Source organism: Lagopus muta, chromosome 1 (assembly GCF_023343835.1).
Source record: "Lagopus muta isolate bLagMut1 chromosome 1, bLagMut1 primary, whole genome shotgun sequence".
Taxonomy (NCBI): domain Eukaryota; kingdom Metazoa; phylum Chordata; class Aves; order Galliformes; family Phasianidae; genus Lagopus; species Lagopus muta.
In genome coordinates, this window is record NC_064433.1 from 84,103,750 (window position 1) to 84,125,699 (window position 21,950).

Below are 21,950 nucleotides of genomic sequence, written 5' to 3' on the forward strand. Positions count from 1 at the left end.
GTACTCCTTTCTTCCTTTGTGTTAAGTATCAAATTCTAGGATGTTTGGATTTACTTTCAAGTTCAGAAGAGTGGGGCAAAAACAACCTACAAAAACATTAACTCAACACCTGTGCTTTAACATGAGTAGGATAATTGGGTAAACCTGCATAGAGGTGACTGAGAGAGGCTAGTCTTGAATGACAGTGCCAAAGGTTGTGTTAGAAATCTACTGAAATTACAAGTTGAGCACTAATAATTTGGGCTGTAACAAACCTTGTAGTACAGCATGACGTCTCTTAAATTGTACCGTCTGCCCTGTGATACTTTGAATGTAGGTTCTTCATTTGAAACAGAGGTATATTTTGAATTTCTGGGAAGTGTGATTCGTTTTATTAATAGTAATATACCTGAGTTGGTACTGAAGCAAAACTGCAGTGGTGTAGATGTATTGAGTGTTCGATGACAACATTCAGTGTGTTTGTTCTTAATCATTTCTTGTGTGCAGCACTGATATAGCATGAATTACTTGGGGGGGAAAAGAAGTATACATTTATCCAATATACAGTGGCTTTTGAAAAGGAAAAACTTTGGGAATTGTTCCTAACCATGTTGTCCAGCAATAGAATTATTAGGCAGTTCTGTATTGCTGTCATTTGACAGCATAGCAACCATATTTTTCTGTAAACTTTTTTTGGGATGGGGAACCTACTGTAAAGTATTTTAACAGGCATTGGGCTAATACGAACATCAGATGTTGCACATCAGTACAGCTCGTGTACATACATAGTGAAGCCACACAGTTTGCTACAAAAGGATTTTTCTTCTGAACAGTGCAGTTTTTAAATCTTAGTTCAAAATCTTGCTTTAAAGGTCTACCTTTGCGAAGCTGTTCAGAAAGTAAGAGTGTCATTGTCTTCAGCCTGCCAGAGAAGGGTATTCCATGCTCAGAGTATATCCACAGAACACCTTCCCAACATGTGCTCCACCCATTTTTTCGCAAGTGCTCCATGATCACTCCTCAAGGTTATCAGCAGTAAATTCTTACAAATACGCTTACACAATACTGAGTCAACAAGCTGTGACCTCCGCATCCTCCTTTTTCCAAACAACCTCCAAGGAAATGATTTGCATTCCTCAATAGGCCAGTGGGGGTGTATGCTAAAGCAGCTGAGGTCAAAATATTTCTTGTTGTCATCGTTTTTTGTTTTTTTTTCTTTCCAGAAAAACAGGAAAGCTGAGGATGGAATCTTTATTTGCACTTTAAAGGCTTCGTTGCCACCGAACAGTACTTTTCTTCTATGGGGCTAGGAAAATGTTTCTTCACCTTGTAAACAAAATACGCAAATTCATGCCTGACCTTTAAGTGAAGAGGCTCACACAGTGTGAATAGAGTGGCTTGAGTGATTGTTTTAGGCATTAGTGTTTTGGTGTTAGGGATCAATTACTGTGCCATTTGTATCGGGATCTGTGCATACGCCATGTAGATATCCAACGCCTACGTGTAATCCCTTAGTCAACCAAGCCATTGCTATACTTGAGATGTTAATCCTTTTCCTTCTCTTAAGTATTTGTGCTTGTGTTTGTAATCTGGATCGCTAGATATTTCAGTTCATTTTACTTCTTGTATAATTGTATAGCAAGTCAGATGTTATCTAAGGACTTTGAAGTTTACTTCTTATTGATTTGTGAATATGGGGAAAAGATGAGCATTATTTTCTTTTTCTTAAAATGAAAACACGCAAAACTTTAAGAAATGAGAAGGGTAAAATATCTGGGAGTAACACTTTGCTGAAAATCAGTACTTCACTTCTGTAATCTGCAATAACTAGAAGTCAGATTAAGTCAAGTATCTTTGAATACAGTCCAGGCTTGCTATGTACTTTTTACCTCTGTTTCATAACAGGTTTCCTATACAGTTATGCTCTGTTTCCATTGCTCTTAACATGTACACGTGTGCATCAAGTGCATCTAGTCTGTAGAGTAAGCCATTCAGTTACTTGCTTATCGGTGAACTCTGCTGCTGTGTGTATAGGCCTATCATAGGAACTGGAGGCACTCAAGTACTTAGAGAAGGCAGCTAAAAGGAGCAGATAATTCAGAAATACATGTTCTTGCCAAACTTCCTGTTTGAGTTGGCTGCCTTTAACTTCTTGGGCACTGAGCTTTTTTTTTTTGTTTGTTTGTTTGGGTTTATCCCTGACTCCACAATGATGTGTACAAGTCACCATGTGACTGTGATATCAGTTTCAGAAATTTATGTTACCACTGCTGGATGCATGATTGATTATTTATATGCTTACATATAGGCAGCTGATAACATTTTTTTCAGTATTTATGTTACTGAGTGTGCTGAGATCTGAAAGCTTTATCAAATGCCACATTTCAGTCTGTTTCTCTGAGTAGTATTTCAGCTATTAAAAATCCCCTAACAAGGTGTGGTCTGCATCTCTCAGTAAGAAGAGGCAAATGGATTTGACCTGAGAGCCTTTACCCAGCTCTGAAGTCCCATTTTATTTTACCTCCTTGCTCTGAATGCCATGCTACATCACAACTGCACAGTGCAAAGTAAGCAAACTGAAGAGCTGCTTGCTTTTACACCAGAGTGGAAGGCATTATTTCAATAGGTGTCATCCAAAATCTTGGAAGTATGTATTATAGATAGGATGGATATTAGCAATGAAGCTTCTTAAATTGTTACTTTGGCCAAAAGTAGGAATGTGCTTAATCTAACGAATAATTTAAAATTCAGCTACAGAGGAAAGAACGAGCAGTGCAGCTTCAGGTAACTTCTTGTCTATTTGCCATGGTCAGAATAATAGAAGTCACCTATTTAGGTTTGTAACCTGTGAGGTTTGTACATTACAGTTACCCAGCTGCAGCCCAGGTTCCTGAAATGCAATGTTTTTGAGACATACTGTAAATGACAGAAAAGCAAGATGTGCTTTTTTCGTCTTTCCCTCATTTCACCTTAATCACTTTGATTATGGGTTCTGTGAGGTTTTCCTCTTCCCTTCCCATTTCTCTTTATTGCTGCTTCTTCTGTGCCATAGGGTCTTGCATTGAGCTCTGTGCTGTAGTTGCAAGTAACAAAGCTATAAGGGTAACTTCTGCTCCCTTCCTCCTACTGCAGTCATTGCAGGAGTTCACCTACATGCATTGCAAGTTCATCTGCATGCTTTCTTAGGATATAACATAAGTATATTGAAAAAAATATTTTGAAAATGAATGAGCTGTGAAGCAATCCTGGAGTAAAGGGAATGACTTTGTGGTGGTAGAGGGAATAGGCATAGTGAGGATAAGAGGGTAGCACAGGTTCTACACCTTTGGTTTTTGGAGATGTCAAGTCATGTGAAGTTGTGGCATTAGCTGAAGATCTTTTTTTTTTTTGTGAGTGCTTGGCATCTCCTAAGCTGCTTAGGAAACTAGAGAAAGATATGCCAGCTTTTTCTGGTATCACTCTGCTCTCAGAGCTGTATTTAGCAATGCTGGATTTTATTGGATGTGTGTGTAGTGATTCAGAGATATTTAACAGCCTGATCAAATATAAAATATACATGTAGTATGTGTATATATGTATTTAATTAAATACAGGCAACTCCCTCTGTGGGTGTTATCCTAGGAGCAGCAAGTGAGAGCCTGCCACGTCAGCATTTCTTTTGAAGTATGGCTATTTGAACTGTAGGCATTTATTTTCTTTTGACATTTTTAATAAGCTTTAGGTTTTCAGCATTGGTTTTGCATCCAGTTTACTTTCCTTAGCTTGTATGCAGTGCAGTTTAACTGTGTTAACAGTTCTGTAAGAAATGTAGAGAACTACACTGTCCATTGAGCGTGGGTCAGTCTGATCTGGGACTGTTTTCATTGCTGTTCAGTAGTACTTTCCTCATCTGAGAAAAGTAAGTTGGACTGTGGAGGCTGCATAAAGTGCCATACTGAGCATTTTACACAGGTTACAGTATTCTTTATGGCTTTATACCGTGATCCTTGTCAGTAAGAAATGTCACAAAGCCTTTTTCTTGTTTGAAGAGCCATAGGAATTGATATCTGATGTTTAGGACTGCAAGCATTCTGTAAAGTCTTCCTGAGTGAAACAAGACCAAGCCTGTCAACTCTTCTTTTGCAAGCAAAGTATACCTTCTGCTAGCGTTGAAATATGCAATAGAGAGCAGAAGATACCATTAGAAGATACGGGACAACTCCTTGGAAAATTTTATTGTTAGACTTCAATTTCATTAGTTTAGCATCTCTGTTTATGTAATTTTTACATATGCTTTCTAGCTGTGAATATATATTGAATTCAAAAGGATGGAGAAAAATCTGAAGTGTTGTGGGAGAGGTGGTTTACTGAACTGCGCCTGCATCACAGTCTGGTTGTGCGTTCAATAAGCCATTAGAAAAGAGCGTGTAAATTCTGTTTTATAGAGAAGCAGCCGCTACATGACGTTTGCAGCCCCTGAAATAATGCAGCCGTACTCTGAAATATTTAGTGTATGAAACAGGACTGAGACCCCTGTGTAGGAGACAAGGAGTATTCCAAGACACAGCATAGAGAAACACATCAGCTACGTGCTCGTGAGGCGAATATATTCGTCACAGTATTGAAACATGAGGTGTGGTGCCTATCAATGTTCTGTTTGTTTCACAGTGTTGCCTGTCGACGGTGTGTTGTGGTCGGTAATGGAGGAGTACTTCGAAATAAGACGTTAGGGGGGAAAATTGACTCATATGATGTGATAATAAGGTAAATGGTATTTATTTTTCATTTTTTTTTTTTTTCTACATGTAGATATTAAATACATAGTAAGTCAGTAGCGTTAGAGTCCAGCCCTGCCTCTTACCTTCAACACCATGCTCGTCTTCCCCTTTGTGCTGGCACATTCATTGCTTGGAGTGGATTTCTTTTGAGGTCCGCCTCAAGGCACTCATCATCCACAATATAATACCGATGCTTGTATCTTTTCCTCAAACACACTGTCTCATACTGGAAGTATACCAGAGGATGCTGGGTCTGAAGAAGAGGCGTCTGGTTCAGGGAAACAAAGGAAGCCTTAGAGAGGAACAGGCAAGAAGGGAGGAATTCAAATGCCAAACAATCTGAAAAGAGACTGTTGGGCTAATTTCTAACAGAAGCCAAGATAGTAACTAACTAAACAGTCTTTCTGCCAGCAGCTGTCCTGTCAAATGGTGTGTCCTCTTTCAGTAAAACTTCTGAGCTGCCATTTCAGTTTCTGCTTTGCTATTGTCTCAGTCTCATTTTTCTTACTTTGCTATCAGTTATACAAGGAAGATCCATTAATTATTTTTACCTTATTTTCAAGTATTTGGATTTAATTCTTCAATTCAAAAGCTCCCCTTAGATGCATCTACTCTTCTTAGAATAGAAATCCATATATGCCAGTGTTACACACTTCAAAGCAGTTATTTCTAAAGCCAAAACTGCTTTGGAATTACATTACCTATTTGTTTACTGTGAATGAACAAAAAAGTGGTGTTTATGTTCTGTATTTAAAACATGTTCTGATTAAAACTTTGAAGTGTTGCCTTGTCTACATGCCTTGTTTTGTAAACATTTGCTCCCAAGCAGCACACCTCCTATTGTGAGCAGTCAGTCGTATTGGCAGGAATGGGGTGTAGAGAAACTGTGCCTGTGCGCTCCAAAGAGTATGCAATGCAGCCACCAAGCAAAATCTACAAGATAAAGAGTTAAACACAGCCTCTTTGGCACCTCAGAGCTAAAGAGACTTTACCCACCTGCCTCCTGCTTTACTAATCTGCTGTATTTCAAAGCAGTGGCAGCTGTGCAGGTATTTTTTTGAAGGGGGGAGGGGGGAAAAAGCTATAAACAAAGATGAATGAGTGTCAGGTATACAGTCATAATTGCTGTTGCCATGTAGATAGTGAAGAGTATTAAAACATTCTTGAATTGCCTCTCAAGCCATCTAATATTATGGATGGAGCGGTCAGTAATTCTCCAAGCCAGGTATTCTCCTAGATCATCTTCAGTTGCTGTGCTTGAGACAAAATCAGAAGGTCTTTTGTTTGAGTGACATACGATAAGCAATCGTACAGTTGTACTCTAAACCACCTTGGCTGTGCTCCCGTGTGTTCTTGATCCTGCTGGGTTAGCAGGTGAGTGCAGGAGGCACCTGATAACTGCTCATCTGCCATGTAACGTGATAAGTGAATGCCAAGGCACTAAACCCTTGCACACCTGGACGTGCTGCCTGCCTTGCAGACTTGCGTGTGTGCCAACCGCTGCACAGAAAGGATGCGTGTCTGGAGTAGTTATTGCCATTTCTGTGTCTCTGTTCTTTCCAGAATGAATAATGGCCCTGTTATAGGCTACGAAGAGGATGTTGGGAGAAGGACGACTTTCCGCCTTTCCTACCCGGAATCCATCTTTTCGGATCCAATCCACTACGACCCAAATACTACTGTTGTTATTATCGTCTTCAAACCACGTGATTTAAAGTGGCTTTGGGAAATATTAGGCGGTCAGAAAATAGTGAGTGTAATTACTTACACATTTTTGCGCTCAGCTTGCCATGTGTCTCTCCTGTGAGGTACTTGGTTTGCTTTTAACCTTAGTTCTCCTGGCTGGGGACCGTACTGCATCTGTCAAGTCTGCTCAGTTTCCCTTTCCCTCGTATGCCTCTATCCTTTCTCACTCCCACATTTAATCAGTTCTTCACCCCAAAGCAGTGTTCTTGGAAATTTCTTTTAATTCTCTTCTAGCACTGCTTCATATTCTAACACAAATGCTCCAGCTGTTTCCTATGTTATTTTATCCTGTGCACTTGGTGAAACTGCAGAATAATGTTAACAGGGACCTCTCTTGGAAGTCTTGAGACCAAACCCCTGCTCAAATAAAATGGGACAAAGTTCAAAGCCATACCTGTTTCTGAGGGCTTTGTCCAGAAAAGGTTTGATTATTTCCAGGGATATTTTGACAATCTCTCTTTCAGTGCTGCACTACTCTCGCAGAAAGGATTTCTCCTGAGCAATGAGCATTCAGGATCTGTCTGGTCCTGTCTTTTTTTTTTCTTTTATTTTTTTCCCCTTCTTGTAAACCTCTACCACTTATTGGAAGATGAGCTGAACAAACCCTCCTCATACCCTTCTCGCATTGCATGTTGTGCACTCTGGCCTCCTGTACAGAGCTTGCCCCTGATCAGTGTTCTCTTATGCTGTTACTGTGGGCAGTCTAAAAGGCTGTTTGTGAGACCACAGGGCAGGTGCAGTACTTGAGAATGGTTGCTTCTCTCTGTTGCTCCCTATGCTTTTGTTAAAGGAGCCAAGTATACAGTGAGCATTTATTACCTCCAGGGCATGGTGATGGTGTGTGTTGTTGTCCACCATGGACATTTCTGCAAAGCCAGCCAACCAGCCCAGCCTCTACTGCTGCGGGAGGTGATCCTGTTGCAAGAGTACAGTTTTGGTGTATATCTTTGAGCTCTTGAAGGTTCACTGTTTTTCTTCTTCCTCAAGCACCTACCTTTAGATTTTGCTTTGGTTAGAATCAGAGTTGCAACAAAAACAAAATCAACTGTTAAAAATAGCAGTAAATAACATGTATTTATTTGTCCGTTGCAGAGTGCTAAAGGCTTTTGGAAGAAACCAGCTCTGAACATGATATACAAATCTAATCAAATCAGGATTCTTGATCCTAGCATCACCAGAAAAACAGCTTATGATTGGCTTCGTTTCCCAACAAGATTTCCCAAAAAAGAGGTAAGCTTTCCTTGTTTTTGCCTGTAAAAGCGGCATGCATCCAAAAAAGTAATTATTTCTTCATTATAGCACACCATTAGAATATCAGTTCAGGATCATATTACATTAGCTTGGGTTTAGGTGATGCTCAGAGGCAGAAAGACTAAGTTGAGAAAATAGCTAGTCTTGTATGCTAAATCTCTCTTATGGAGTAAATCACTAGTATTAAATGAGGCAACATCATAGACAGATAATTCCTTTTACAAAATAGGGGAAACCAGGCAGGTATTGGAACATGGTGGATCTGTAGAGACTCTAGAAATATTTAAGAGTTCTGAGTTACTAAATGATGGGATTGTTTTTCTTATTTAAAAACAGAATGAAACCACCACCAACAAAAAGGCAAGGAGAGCCTGTAATTTTAACACTGCTGCAGTTTTGTTCTGCTGAGGGTGGGCAGGGAAACAGCCCCACGTTAATGGCACGTATCTAACTGCATTCTTGTACTCAGTGATTTGATGCCAAACATTGTAATGGGTAAATTAAGAATTTGGATATAAAAAATACATTTAAATCTTATCTCTTATCATCTGGTTGGAGGATGTTTTGGATGAAAGTTAAGGCTTCAGGCTGGAGAGCTCATTTGTGCAGTTGTGACTGACCATACACTATGTAATGCAGATGCTTGTATGAGTGCTGTTCCCTGGGGTCGTGGTCATTACACAGAGATGCTTCATCAAGATTACCTGACACGTGTGGGAACTTCTGACAATTTGTTTCTGGAGTAATCTATCTACAAGATGCTTTCCAGGGCTTCTTAGCATTTTAGTTTTTCAGAAGAGGGCAGCCCAGAAGCTGGAGGTCGATCAGTCTCCTCAAGGGCCCAATACGTCCATGGCTTTTGTGGCTTCAGAAATCCATTCTGTTAGTTTACATAAAGCTCCCCTGTCAGTGTGAGTAAAATTAGAATCGGTGCTGTCAGTGAGCCAAGCAGATGTGCGTGATGTTCCAGAGCTAATGCAAAGTGCAGGCTGCTCTGTCGCTTTGAACAAAGGGCATGCTTTCTGCTCCTCTCCTGCTCAGACCTGGAGCAGTCTATGTCCATGGTAGGATGTAGTTCCCCTTTCTGCCTCCTCTGTATCCCCTTGCTCCATCCTTTGGGGTTTCGGAGCCTCTCATCCCAGGCAGCAGCAATAGCTGTGTTCAAGTCCTCAGTTTTCTCATTTCACAGAGGTGTGTTGTGTAGCATGTCTGTGTGGTACTGCCTTTGCTGTCCTGTGCTTCAGCCCCCTCTGCCTGGAGGAGATACCATAGACAGTTGTTACTTTCCCTGCTGTTGCTGCATTTCCATTAAGCCAAAATTATGTGTCTTGTTTGTGTGTTTCTGCTAAGTCCAGCAAGCAATTCTCTATTAGTAACTATGATGGTGTTAACTGAGCCAGGAAAAACAACTGTAAAATTGGATGTGAACAAACGCCATTGTATGCCAGGATATTTCTAGGGCATGCTAGGAACACTTAAGTGGCAGCAGTTCTGCTTAGCAGAATCTGCAGAAAATCAGTTTGCTTGATCAAGGCTTCTTCCTTTGCCATGTTCAAGGGTTTCTGAGGTTTGGTTGAACAAAAAATCATGCTTAAAGCATGACAGTGTATTTTAAAAGCAGTTTTAATTTTCATTAGTATATTCCTCTGAGCTGTATGCTTATGGTAGCTAGAGGTGAAGAGAGTTAGTTTGCAGCTGGTGATACTCCTGAGATTTCCAACTAGCAGTATTCCTGACATGTAACATTCCTATAATAATTTTGGGGTACTGATAAGTGCACCACAATGTTATGCTATTGGCCCCTTTAGGAAGGTTGTTCTGTTTGGCAGGACCCGTGGGCAATGGTGTGTAATTTAATTTGATGTTATTGTCATAACAGAAGGCATAACAAGTGCACCCCCCCCCCCCCCCCCAAATAACATAAAATATGATAGTCCAATATTGTGATTTTAATTAGGCTTGCAGAATTGATGTTAGTAATGTGTTTGGTTTTTTTTCCAAGGGTTTTGTTTCTATATCATACAGCAGAAGTAAATACTTTTTCCTCACAGAATACATCTACTCTTTCTCCACCCAGAATTTCCTACTTCTGGTTTGTGTGCTTTGTTTTCGGAGGCAAATAAACTGAGCCTTCAGTAAAAGTTGAAAACAGGATGTGATTTTTTTTTTTTCTTTTTCTTTTTTTTTTTTTTTCTCAGCTGGAGTTTGACTGCAACTACTGGAAGTGTTCACCTCCTTTGGTCTCTGAATTCACAGAATTCAGGATCATTAAGGTTGGAAATGACCTCCAAGATCATCTTGTCCAACCATCAGCCCATCCCAACCATGCCCACTAACCATGTTCCATGTCCCTCAGTGCCACATCTACATGGCTCTTGAACACCTCCAGGGATGGTGATTCCACCACCTCCTTAGACAGCCCGTGCCACTGCCTCTTTTGTTTTAGCTAAACCAGGCATGTCTGCCTGAACATTTTGTCCATTTCTGGGGAATTTCTCCTCTAAAATACATCAGCTGTGATCTAATGACAGATCACTTCATTGTACAAATCCTGCCTAATTTAATTCCTCTTTATTTTAGCTACTGCTAGAACAATCATGTATGTTATTGAAGAATAAGACAGTTGCAATGAGTTGTTCTCTGGTCTCTTTTAAGAAGTGTGCATTTTCAGCGAGATACTTCTATTTTGAAGCAGTTGAATCACTTGTTTATCACCTGCTCTTGACGTTATATGTTGCATTTACTTCTGAGCTATCAACTGTAGGGAAACACGAGCAGTTTTATCTACAGTTTACTTTCCTCTAATGGAAATAGTGTGGGAAGGTCTAAAGCTGTTCCTCAGGAATTTCACTGCTCTGAAAAAGTTGAAATGTAGCCAACTTAATGCAGCAATAACATTCATGTTCTTTAGTTTGGCAGTGTGAAGATTTGAAGTGTATCATGTTTGTCTGGATCTCCAACACCTAGAAATGTATGAAAGCATCTGACAATTCAGTCAAAGTTAATGGAGGAGACATGTTCTGCAATGCGTTGAGGTCAAGCCAATCTCATGAAAGTAGGTTTCTGAGCAGAATGATGGAGAGACTTTGCCGATTCCTCTACTGAGGGAAGGCCACGGTGCGTGCTCAGCCCTTGTTAGAAACCAGAGAAGCCAACGTGATGCTGACCTGACAAGTATACTTGCCATGGAATTGCTGCAGGCAGCACCATACTCCTTAGGAGGCAGGAGGGGGTCCAAATACAAAGCCAAATGTCTGCAGAAGAGCTTGGTTCCCTGATACTGACTGCCTTTTTTCTTATCTTTGCTATTCATGTGAAGCTGCTAGTTGTTTATATATGCATGTTGTTTGTGTTTTGTTTTAGAAACCCAAGCATCCAACAACGGGGCTAATTGCCATTACACTAGCATTTCATATCTGTCATGAAGTTCACCTGGCGGGCTTCAAATATGACTTCACTGACAGGAACAGTTCTTTGCACTACTATGGCAACGAAACAATGTCTCAGATGATGCAGGTAACGCACATTTGTTTATGCTGAGGGGCATGCTTAGGGAAATACAGCTGGCAAGTGAGGAAGGCAATGCAGTTAGATAAAAGGAACTGCAGGTTAGAAAGGCTTCCCATCTTCTCTGCTGCTCATGTGTTTTTATAGCTTAATGTCTCTTAACCTCTGCTGTTGCTTCTGAAAAATGTGGATAATAATATTTGTGTCCCTCAAGCTACACTTTATTCTGTAGCGTATCTGTGTTAATTTGTCCATTTGTGTGTTGTTTTCCTTTAATGATGGCTGCACAGCTCTCGTCTACAAAGGCATATTTGCTAGCACCGTTAGAACATGAGTAGGCACTGTTCACATTTCCATTCTTTTTCTTTGGCAGCTACTTGCAAAAGTGATCACAGTGATCACAGATCACAGGAGTTTCTTTAATAAAAAAATTGAAAAATAAAGGAAGGAGTGAAAGACCTATAAGCTTGCAGTTAGGAAGAGAGATGAATTTCAGAGATGAAAAGCAGAAAAGCAGCTCGTAAAAAGGGATAGGAGAAGGAACGACTTCCAGCAGGGAGAAGCCACAGCTCACCAGAGGAGGAAGCAGCAGGAGGCTGGCAGACATCAGCAAAGCCTCTTGCTCCTGCAGAGAAGGGCTTTGCTGCAGCTATGTCTCTGGTTTTTGTCTCTTCTCATGCCTTCTTCTCTGTACTCCAAGCATCTTCATCTCGACCCTTTACCTCAGTGTGAGCAGTTTTCTCTTACACATGCACACCCAGTGTGGTACACTGGTTCCATGTGGGACCTATTTTATCTCCTTCTCCCTCTTCTGAAGAGGAAGGATGAGGCAACGTCCATAGGACATCATATCTCTCTGAGGAGTCCTAGGTACCCTCTGCTCAAAACTGTTTTTTCTTTGACACTGAGCTCACCTTTAATTTGAGGTTCCTCTCTGCAGGTGATTTCCAGTAAGCTAACCTGATGTACCAGGTTCTTTGCATTCTCTGCTGTCTGCAGTGGAGGCCTTCTGGGTTTCCTTGTGCTGTCCTCAGGTTACTCAGTGATCTCTTATGTATTCAGGATCCTGCATGATAGAGCACTAAAAATGAGTTAGTTTTGGCTTGCTGGAAAGCTGACTGGCAGTACATGTTGAAGCTGCAAATGAGCGCTCTGTGAGAACCGTGTTTGAACTTTGAGAGCTACTTGTTTTCTGATTGCTTATGTTGCAAAAGTGGTTAAGCAGCTGTTGCCTCTGAGCGCAGAGATGAGGTGGGAGAGCTGGTAAAGCAAGGATGTCCATGAGACCATTTCCTTATCAGTTTGGTTTGTGTCCTAATAGAAAGTCTAGTCTAGTTTTGAGCTGTGGGGTCACTTATCTGTTTTCTTGGAAGGCTGTAGCACAGCCAATACTAGGAAGTCTTTTCCCCAGCTCTTAGCATCTTCTTTCATGGGAATTTAGGAGGAAGGAGCAATGAGGTGATATTTCTGGTAATACATTGTATTTAATTTTTTAATGATGATTATTCCCTCACATCTCCTTAGAATGAATACCATGACATCAGCGCTGAGCAGAAATTCTTGAAGAAGCTTATAGACAAGAACTTTGTGGTCAATTTGACGTGAAAGCTGGATGGAAAACATGAAGAATAATCACTATTTTCAAGATTTCAAAATGTTTTATTTTTTGTATGACATTTTTATTTTTTAAGTGCAACATAACTGTTTACTGTTGAAAAACAGCACGGAAACCTCATAAGGCAGAAGCTTCTTCTAAGCCAGAGGATAATGGACTATTCCAAGCTGAGCTAACTGAATTTCTGTGAAGCTATTTAATGGGAAAAACACAAAACTTTCAGCTGAAAGTATCAGGGATGTATAAAAATGTGATTCACATTACTTATTTATCAGCAAGAACTTTTTTCCAAATGGTTACTTCTCTGGAATACCTTCTTTTCTAATGTCCTCCAAAAGGATTACACTGTTAAGAGACTGAGACAACTATTCAAGTAGTGGATGGATGTCAATGCTTGAATCTTGTAATACGAAAGTGGCTTTACAAGCGATGCCTTCAAGTCATTACTGTGTGTTTGGGAGAAGGGGAAACATGCAAACGTACAGATTTCAATGTGCCCTCCTCCTGAGCAGAGGACATCCATCTTCTGTGAAGAAGCCACAACCTGCACTGGTCATCAACTCTGAACTGCTGTCTGTGTGTGCCAAAGGTGAAGACCCTTTGGTCTGTTTACTGGAGATGCTGGCATTGACAATGCTCATGTTGTACCAGTTTATGGAAAAAAAACATATGACCTGTGCTGTGCTTCCAATAAATTTTACGGTTTTTGACTTCTCTTAGAATAGAGGGAGTTTGAAGACTGAAGCTTTGTCTCGACGGCTTGTGTCTCTTGCTTCCCCCAAATGACAACAGGAATGTGAGCTCAGACAGAGATGTTCACAATTGAGTTTAACCTTAGAGGCACAGGTTTTTGGATTTCCAGACTTCAGGATAGAATCTAGTATGTCTTTCTGTTCTCCTGCAAGAATGACAATATATTTTTCCAACTGTAATCCCCTTTCTCACATGCTGCAAAGCATTTAGAACTCTGACATGCATAAGTATGAACAATAAATGTTCCTGTCTTTGGCGGCAGAATGTACTGGACACTCTGTAAGACTGCATCAGCTGAATTACTTTTTGGCTACCGTTTACATCTCTCAAGGTTTAAATGATGTGGATGAGCTAAATCAGTGGGCATTTACATGGGAATTTAATGGAGACATTCATTGGGAAGATTGTGTTTCCTGTATTGATTTGTTTCAGTCACCCTACCAAATAAGTTATATTTGCCTGGGAATGTACTTGACAACTTTTAAAATGAAAGAACAAGTAGAATTCCATTCTGAATCTTTCACAGGATCTATTTATATATCTTTTTATGGAGTCAGGCTTTTTTGGGAAGATCTTTATAGTTATCTACTGATCGTACCTGAAGAAAACACTAAAATCTGTTTCGAAAAAGTCTTCGAAGTGGATAGAAAAAATTTGTTGCTTTTTAATAAAAAGACACAAAGATGTAGTACATCTGGAACCGGTGCAAGCAATTACAATATGGTCTCAAGCCTCTAGCAGGTCATGAGCACAGTGTTGTCTTTTTTAGGAGCTGAGCATTACAAGAGTGCTGATCCCAGTTCCTTTGCTGCAGCAGTGTAGAGGAGTAAGCACTGGAGTGACCAAAGAGCCATCATATCTTTTTCTTATTTCTCTTGTAGAGTGCAATTGGTGATTAAAAAAGATCCTGATAGCTTCTTCTTTAGCTTCTTGTCTCTGCCACTTGGCAGCTGCAGAGTGCAGTGTGACTTTGGAGGCAAGCCACTGCCAAAGAAAAGGTGGCTTGTGCTGTTTTACGTTGTTTTTACCTAGTGACTCCTGGCTTCTGTTCAATTTCAAGCAAATGGGACATATTTAAAATAATTGCAGATGTCATAAAAATGTGCATCCCAGTGTGGCACGAGGAGGTGGTAGTTCAGCCACGATGGTGCTTCTGCATGGAGGGACCCCTCAAACAGCTGTGTACTGGTGGCAGCAGGGGCAGAAGGAGCATGCTGGAGGATCAGGTCAGGTACCTGTGCTGCAGGAATGGAGGAAACCAGAAGTAATTGAAGGGAGTGTATAAGCAGGAGGGGGAATGGCTGTTTACAAGGGTGGATAGTGATAGGAAATGGGGGGAATGGTCTTAAACTGAGACAGGAAGGTTTAGGTTGGATATCGGGAGGAAGTTTTTCACACAGAGGTGGTGACGCACTGAACAGGTTGCCCAAGGAGGCTGTGGATGCCCCATCCCTGGAGGCATTCAAGGCCAGGCTGGATGTGGCTCTGGGCAGCCTGGTCTGCTGGTTGGCGGCCCTGCACATAGCAGGGGGGTGAAACCAGATGATCACTGTGGTCCTTTTCAACCCAGGCCATTCTATGATTCTGTGTTAAAGTAGCAGAAGTGGTCTTACTTAAAAATCTGAACAGAAAAAGGTGGAGTTCTGCACCAGAAAACAGTGACGCTGCCTTTAGCTCTGTCAGCATCTATGCCTCATGTTTACCTCAGTCACTTAGAAAGTGTTCATGACTGTGCAGCACCAGCCCTGCACTGATTCAGACTACTGACGGCAAATCCACAAGGAAACAAAAGGGCAAGGAAAGGTGTTTCATGCAGCTGGCAGTGCTGAGCTTTCTTTGCACAGAAGTCCTTGCAGGAGTCTCACTATGCTGAGGGCAGAGGTGGGGGCTGCCTACAGACAAAATAACTGGTAAAAAGGACTTCATGGCAAACAGACGATGTCCCCAAATTCCTTTTTTACTTACAGTAGTCTCCTTTATTCTCATTTTTAATCACATCACTGTTATGGTCTCTCTAAGCTTCTTTTCTGACATTGGATATTGTAAATGTGCTCAAAATGCTGCCTGCAGGCATTTATCCCTCTCAGCTGCTGTTTTTTTTTTCTCCTCCGTGAGTCTTCCCTTGTTCATGACTTTCTCCCTCCGATAATTAGGCAGTACTCCTGTGCATGCTTTCTGCCCACATCTCTCTCTCCTGCAGGAACACTGAGTCCGCATGGGCTGAGGCTGCCGTCATGGCAGGGGGACTCTGCCATATTCAGAGCCAGACCTGTTTGCTTGGGCATGAAGCAAGATTTGATAGTACTGATAAACAGTAGGCACTGTTTTTTTTGAAAAAGGACAGCTGGCAGTCCAGCAGCTTTTATCTTCAGCAATTAGCGGTGAGCTAATTGGTTTTCATTGGTTTTCTCCCTTAAATGTTTTAGAAGGGTTCTGTGTATACTGGCCCTGCTTTGTCAGTGTCATACCACCTCACATGGCCACTTCTGCTATTCTGCCTTGAGAACAGACTTCTATGTGGACTTCTTGAGGGCAGGAATTAATGTATTTACTTGGTCAATAATGTCTGCAGATTGTGGTGCCTGTTATATCTGGGTCACGTTTTCAATGGTAGCATGTAATATCAAAGGTTGGCCTTAGGGCTTTAAAATTTTATTATATAATAACAGAAGGGCTACAATGCATACCTCAAATACTTCTTATTTTTTGCCTTTCCAAAGGCAAGGTTTCTGCACTGAAATTTTCCTTTGAGAGCTGCCCATTACTTTGATTACATCATCAGTGGAGAAGCTGTCAAATTGTGAATCCCAAGGTGCTCAGCCCCTATTTTTGTGTCTGTAGTAGCGTGTCTCCACAGGTATGAGTACCCTGTGAAGTTTCTTTCTGAATCTATTGCAAAGTCAGATGGTTTCACCACTGCTTCTTCTCTTCCTCTTCCCCAGCAGTGGACTGAAGCTCACACCAGCAGCATCTTGCAGCAGAGATGCTCCTGTGTTTTATCTGCTAGCCCTACAAAATGCTGCACCGTTAGAAAGACCTCACTCTGAAGTACCGAAGTACACACAAGTAGCAAGCTGGATAACATCCATCAGCCCAAGTTCTGTTTGGCCCAGACCCTTAGGGAGCCTGTTTGTTTTTGCCAGTATCTTTACTGTAATAATTAAAGGAAACACTGAGTTACTAGATAAGGAAGGTCACAAATTATTGCACTGAATATGAACTGGACAGTGCCTAACAGATTCAGTTAAATCACATTTCTCACGGCTGCTTGTTGAGAACAACACAGAATCACAGCTTTTGTGTTTATTGATCAGTGAGTGTATGGTACCTCTTGTTTCCTGTGCCAGGATTCTTTTTTTAGCAGTGCAGGTAATAAAGTACTGTCACTTTTAAGCAGAGCCTGATCTTAAGACCATGCAAAGCTCAACGTCTGTTTCTGATATAGGTTAGTACTTCATTATTTTATTTGCAATTTGTCTAAAGTTTATGTGCCTTTAAAGCGTCAACTGTGTTTTGAAGGCTTTCTTATGGATGTTTCAAGTGAAATTTTGAATGCTACGGATGGAAAGCAATTATTTATCTGTGAATAAATGGTGTTAAGATGTTACTTTCAAGTTTTTTTTTTTTTTTTTTTTTTGGCAAGGTCTGTGCTGTTTATGCCCAATCCCATTATTAGCTCTGTGTAAAGCAAATACAGCCTTCTCAGATGTGGTATCATGTTTCAGAACAAACCTTTGTGGTTAGAAGGGCAAACAGAGCTTAAAATGCTTGAGCCTTGGTTACACCAAACTGTGCTGCAGGTAGAAATATTGCTCTGGGCTGATTAACAGCAAAACTGGACATGGTATTAGTGGGTAAGATCAAGACAAACATCCTCTTGAAACTGCTTCATGGCTTTCTGATCTTATCTTACTTGGTTCTTTCAGGAGAATGCTAAAATGAAAGACAGTTAACTAAGAAGATGGTGTGTGATGAAAGACACAGGGTACTAGGAAGGGATAGGAAGGGATTGGGTACTGATTGCAATGTTCCATTCCTTTTTTTTCCCTCCCCTGCTATGCCAGCATCTTCAGGGCAGTTCAAAAAGCAGTTTCCTGCCACAAGTGGTGAGTATTTAGCGTATTCATGTTGGTAGTGCCCTTTAAGGATGGAGGAAATGCTCGTCGTTGAAGCGAGGTTGGGGCGGCACACCCTGGGCTGTAACTTACTCTCTGCAGTGGAACTGCAGTTTATCACTGAACTAGATCAGTGAGAAATTAGTTGCCACTTTCGCACCAGCTTTTTGCCATGAGTGAACAACAGGATGAGGGGACGTGGATGGAGTTTGAAAAGTTGTTTCCACACCGTAGGAATGTAGCACACATCTCTTAGCCTGGCATCCCACAGCCAACGTTGACTTTTTGGCTGAGTACAGCACCTACCAGCCCATCCCACATATATCCAATCTCTCAGCTCCCCTCCTTTCTTACCCCTGTGCCTTTTTCAGTGGCAGACCTTCACTGTGCTGTCCCACTTTAACCTTGCTGTGTGCTGAGCCAGCCATGCCACCACAGGGGAGCTGGAGGAAATCAGTCCTTGTGGCCTGGTACATGAAGTTGATGGGTTGAATGTTCCTTCTAACGACTTTGCTTAATGAAGAGAGGATCCATTTTTCTTTTTCTTTCTTTTTTTTTTTTTTTTAAAGATATTTAATAAGATATTTTTTTTTTCAAATCAGTACAAAAATTTTAAATACAAAATTATTTGCTTTTGACATATCTCATATATTCTGGAAACATACCAAAGTCACCAGTGGCTGGTAAGCTGTCCGTCTGTTCCTGCCAACGTTCCATAAAATTTCTGAGATAAAGCACCACATTATATCACTGGAGTCCTTAGTCAATGTCAGACTGCATTAAACTCTGTATTTAAATAACAGTAATGCCAGTTAAATCCAATTTTAGTTCTGCATGAAAAATCTAGTTCATTTTTGAATCAAAAGCAGTAGCGTTAGCTAAGACATGGAAGAAGTGAGGAGCAACTCTTTCAACTAACGTAAGTGTGTGATGTGCAGCACTGTACAGGGAAACACAGAGAAGGACACTGTCGTTTTTTAAATTACTACTCTTGAGGTGAGATTAGCACCATTGATGAACAGACAGTTCTTGCATAAAAGTCACTTTTCCCAGATACAGAAAAGATTTGAGGCCTGCGGATTCTCCTAGACAATTGGTAACATATAAATAGGGATTGGAAATCAGCCGTTAGATAAAATGAAATTCACGGATGAATTTGTGTGATCAGCATTGCGGGTAAGGTTACTGGTTGATCTCAGGCGATGAGTTAGTTAGTTAGCAAACAGAGCTACTTCTGCTTTGCCTAGTCATGGAAGAGTAAACTGATTCCATTTTGGCTGAGAGGCAGAATATGTGTGTCCTTTTGCAAGCTGGACAGACTGCAGGTTTTTAGCACGAATACGGGAATCCGTGCTAATTTATACCACCCTGCTGCATTGCCATGTGTCGGCTATGATGTCTTAATCACGTGGCATAATGCAAACAGTGAAGTCCTTACATTTGCTCTGATCTACCGCATCTGCTTCAACGGTGCGAGTGCAGATGGAGGCTTTTTGAAGGTGTTGTGGTGTTTGGGGGTGAACCCAGTGCCTGCTGGAGTAAAGCGGTGTGCTGAATCCAGAGACCCCTGGAGAAAGCTCTCAGGGAACGGTTCTGCTGTCAGTATTCCTTTTCCATAATAAACAAATTGCTTAGGAAGAACAAAAACGAACCTGTAGGTATATCTTACATAAAGGGAAGAGAAGGAAAGCTCTCCAGTAAGAGAACCTCCGCTTGTCAGGCAGCCCTGCTGTTGAAAAAACCCACCACCACCAAAATCCCCCCAAACAAATAAAAAGCCACTCATTTTTTTCCATGTAATTGGAGACTGACCTACTCTGTTTTCAGTCACTGTTTTTCATCTCATAACTGTGATCAATGCATCAGTCAAATACACAGCAGGAGTGAGTGACAAAAACTGATTTGAACCTTAATATTGCATTATTGTGATGAAATGAAGCACGGCATCACAGAAATATATAATGTACAGCTAATATGTCCCCCTTGGGTACAAAACAACTGTTTATGAACCTGATACACGCCTTTAAATATGTTCACCACGCTTTTTTTTTTTTTTTATATCTAGCTGTGCATGTTAAACTTTGTATTTTCTTTTTAACAGAATGGTCCAAAACGGTCATTAAATGCATCTTTTGTGGTATAAGAGTTTGAAGCAGAGAAGAAAGGCTTAGATTTGTGAATGTGTGTGTGTGTGTGTGTGTCTGGTTTTTGTTTTACATGGGATACAATAAATATCCTGAAAAAGATGAGTGAACGTATTGCCCAGCATAGAGTCCTGCTGCCTGCTCGGATGGCATCTGAACATAAACCTTGTCTCCGTGCATCAGCTGAACAACAGCACTCCCAGAGGCTTGGTCCAGGAAGCCCTTCTTGTACTCATCGTAGGTGTACATCAGTGGCTCGTTGTTCTTGAACAAAGCCACCCAGACGCTAGCACCTTTACAGTGAACATGGTAGGCAAAGTAGTAGATCCCGGGGATCTCACAGGTAAAGATCCCTGTTGCAGGGTTGTAGTTTTGACGGCCGTTGTAGAGGAGCTTGTCAAACTTCACGGGCACACCGACCCGGGGGAAGGGAGTGAGGAGCTCTGCCGTGAACGCAGGCATCTCGTAGACAGCGCCGCCGGCCTTGCCCTTCTTGCCTGCATAGCCGTAGGGGGGCTTGAGGCCATCTATCCCTGGCCCTACCTCGGGCAGGTACTGTCCCGCAGCTGGTGGAGTCGGGGGGATGATTACTGGGGGTCCAGGTGGCCCAGGGGGACCGGGAGGCCCCTGGAGACCTGGCTGGCCAGGGGGACCAAGTGCCCCAGGCTTCCCTGGAGGGCCTTGCAGCCCTGCAGCTCCAGGTTTTCCCACGCCAGGAAAGCCAGGAGGACCGGGTTGGCCAGGCTCCCCCTTGGCCCCTGGCAGCCCTGGGGGGCCGATAGGGCCACTGGGCCCTGCGATGCCTGGGATGCCTGAGGGGCCCTGAAGGCCCTGGGCACCAGGCAGCCCCGGCTCACCCTTTGGCCCCACCAGCCCCGGGACACCTGGTAGCCCCGGCAAGCCCTTGTGCCCTGCTTCTCCCTTGGGCCCAGTAGGGCCTGGCAGCCCCCTCAGCCCTGGAGCTCCCACTTCCCCAGGAAAGCCTGGCTTCCCTGGGAACCCCTGCAGGCCTGGTTCGCCTTTGGGGCCCACTGGTCCTGGTGGCCCCACAGCGCCGCCTTCTCCTTTGGGTCCTGGGAAACCAACAGCACCTGGGGGGCCCATGATGCCCGGCAGGCCTGGTTGGCCAGGCTCCCCTGGTGGCCCCCCCATGCCCGGCGGCCCTGCATGGCCTTTCTCCCCCTTGGGCCCCAGAGGACCAGGCAGGCCACCTACCCCACGCTCACCTTTGGGGCCTGGAAAGCCTGGCTTACCAACCCCAGGGAGACCTGGAGGGCCTGGCAAGCCTGGCAAGCCTTGCTCCCCTTTGCCACCTGGGAAACCTGGCTGACCAGGGATACCATCTTGGCCGGGTTTGCCAACACCAGGCAGGCCAGGAGGTCCTTGCATCCCAGGGACACCCGGAGGCCCCTGCAGCCCCAGCTCACCTGGGGGACCAGGCTTGCCCACAGGGCCCTGAGGGCCAGGGAACCCCACCATACCTGGCTTCCCCACCCCTGGCAGACCCACAGGTCCAGGGGGACCAGGCAGCCCAGGTGGACCCTTCAGCCCTGGCAAACCCGGGATCCCAACACCCTTCTCCCCTTTTGGACCAGGGATCCCAGGGACCCCTGGGGGACCTTTCATCCCAGGTTCACCCTTTGGTCCTGGCTGTCCTTGCAGCCCCGGAGCACCCGCTTTCCCTATTCCTGGGAGTCCATGAGGTCCTGGTGGTCCCTGTGGCCCCGGTATCCCCATGGGCCCAACCTCTCCTTTCGGCCCCATCTCCCCTCTTGGTCCAGGTGGTCCCATCACCCCTGGCTTCCCAGGCATCCCTGGCAAACCCGGCTTCCCAATTCCTGGATATCCTTGTGGACCCGGTTTTCCTTTGGCTCCTGGCACTCCATGACCTGGTAATCCTGGTGGCCCTGGTGGTCCTCTTGGTCCAGGCTCACCAGGGGGGCCTTGCTCACCCCTTAAGCTGCGCATGGGTATTTCTGTGTAGAAGAAATAAAAAGGAAAAGGAAAAGGTAGGAGTGTGAATTGTATGAATCGAATGATGGTTGTACGATGTACAATTCACAACAGCTGAAAAACACAAAGG

General features: G+C 42.9%; 2 protein-coding genes across 15 annotated transcripts in view; one reads left to right on the top strand and one right to left on the bottom strand.

Annotated features, from left to right (window-relative positions):
- ST3GAL6 (ST3 beta-galactoside alpha-2,3-sialyltransferase 6) overlaps window positions 1–17,215 on the top strand; it is a 47,315-nt gene extending 30,100 nt beyond the window's left edge. For 11 of the 13 annotated variants that reach the window (XM_048944567.1, XM_048944601.1, XM_048944594.1 and 8 more), the window contains 5 exons: window positions 4,627–4,722; window positions 6,300–6,486; window positions 7,575–7,712; window positions 11,097–11,249; window positions 12,765–17,215. In XM_048944567.1, the coding sequence (XP_048800524.1) occupies window positions 4,627–4,722; window positions 6,300–6,486; window positions 7,575–7,712; window positions 11,097–11,249; window positions 12,765–12,845 (655 nt within the window). In that variant the 3' untranslated portion in view covers window positions 12,846–17,215. Of the gene's footprint in view, window positions 1–4,626; window positions 4,723–6,299; window positions 6,487–7,574; window positions 7,713–10,644; window positions 11,067–11,096; window positions 11,250–12,764 lie in introns of those variants that run through there. The other 2 variants (XM_048944647.1, XM_048944584.1) reach the window with 2 other exon arrangements.
- Window positions 15,660–21,950, bottom strand: part of COL8A1 (collagen type VIII alpha 1 chain) — an 87,977-nt gene continuing 81,686 nt past the window's right edge. For both annotated transcript variants that reach the window (XM_048944542.1, XM_048944533.1), the window contains one exon: window positions 15,660–21,843. In XM_048944542.1, the coding sequence (XP_048800499.1) occupies window positions 19,937–21,843 (1,907 nt within the window). In that variant the 3' untranslated portion in view covers window positions 15,660–19,936. The remainder of the gene's footprint in view (window positions 21,844–21,950) is intronic.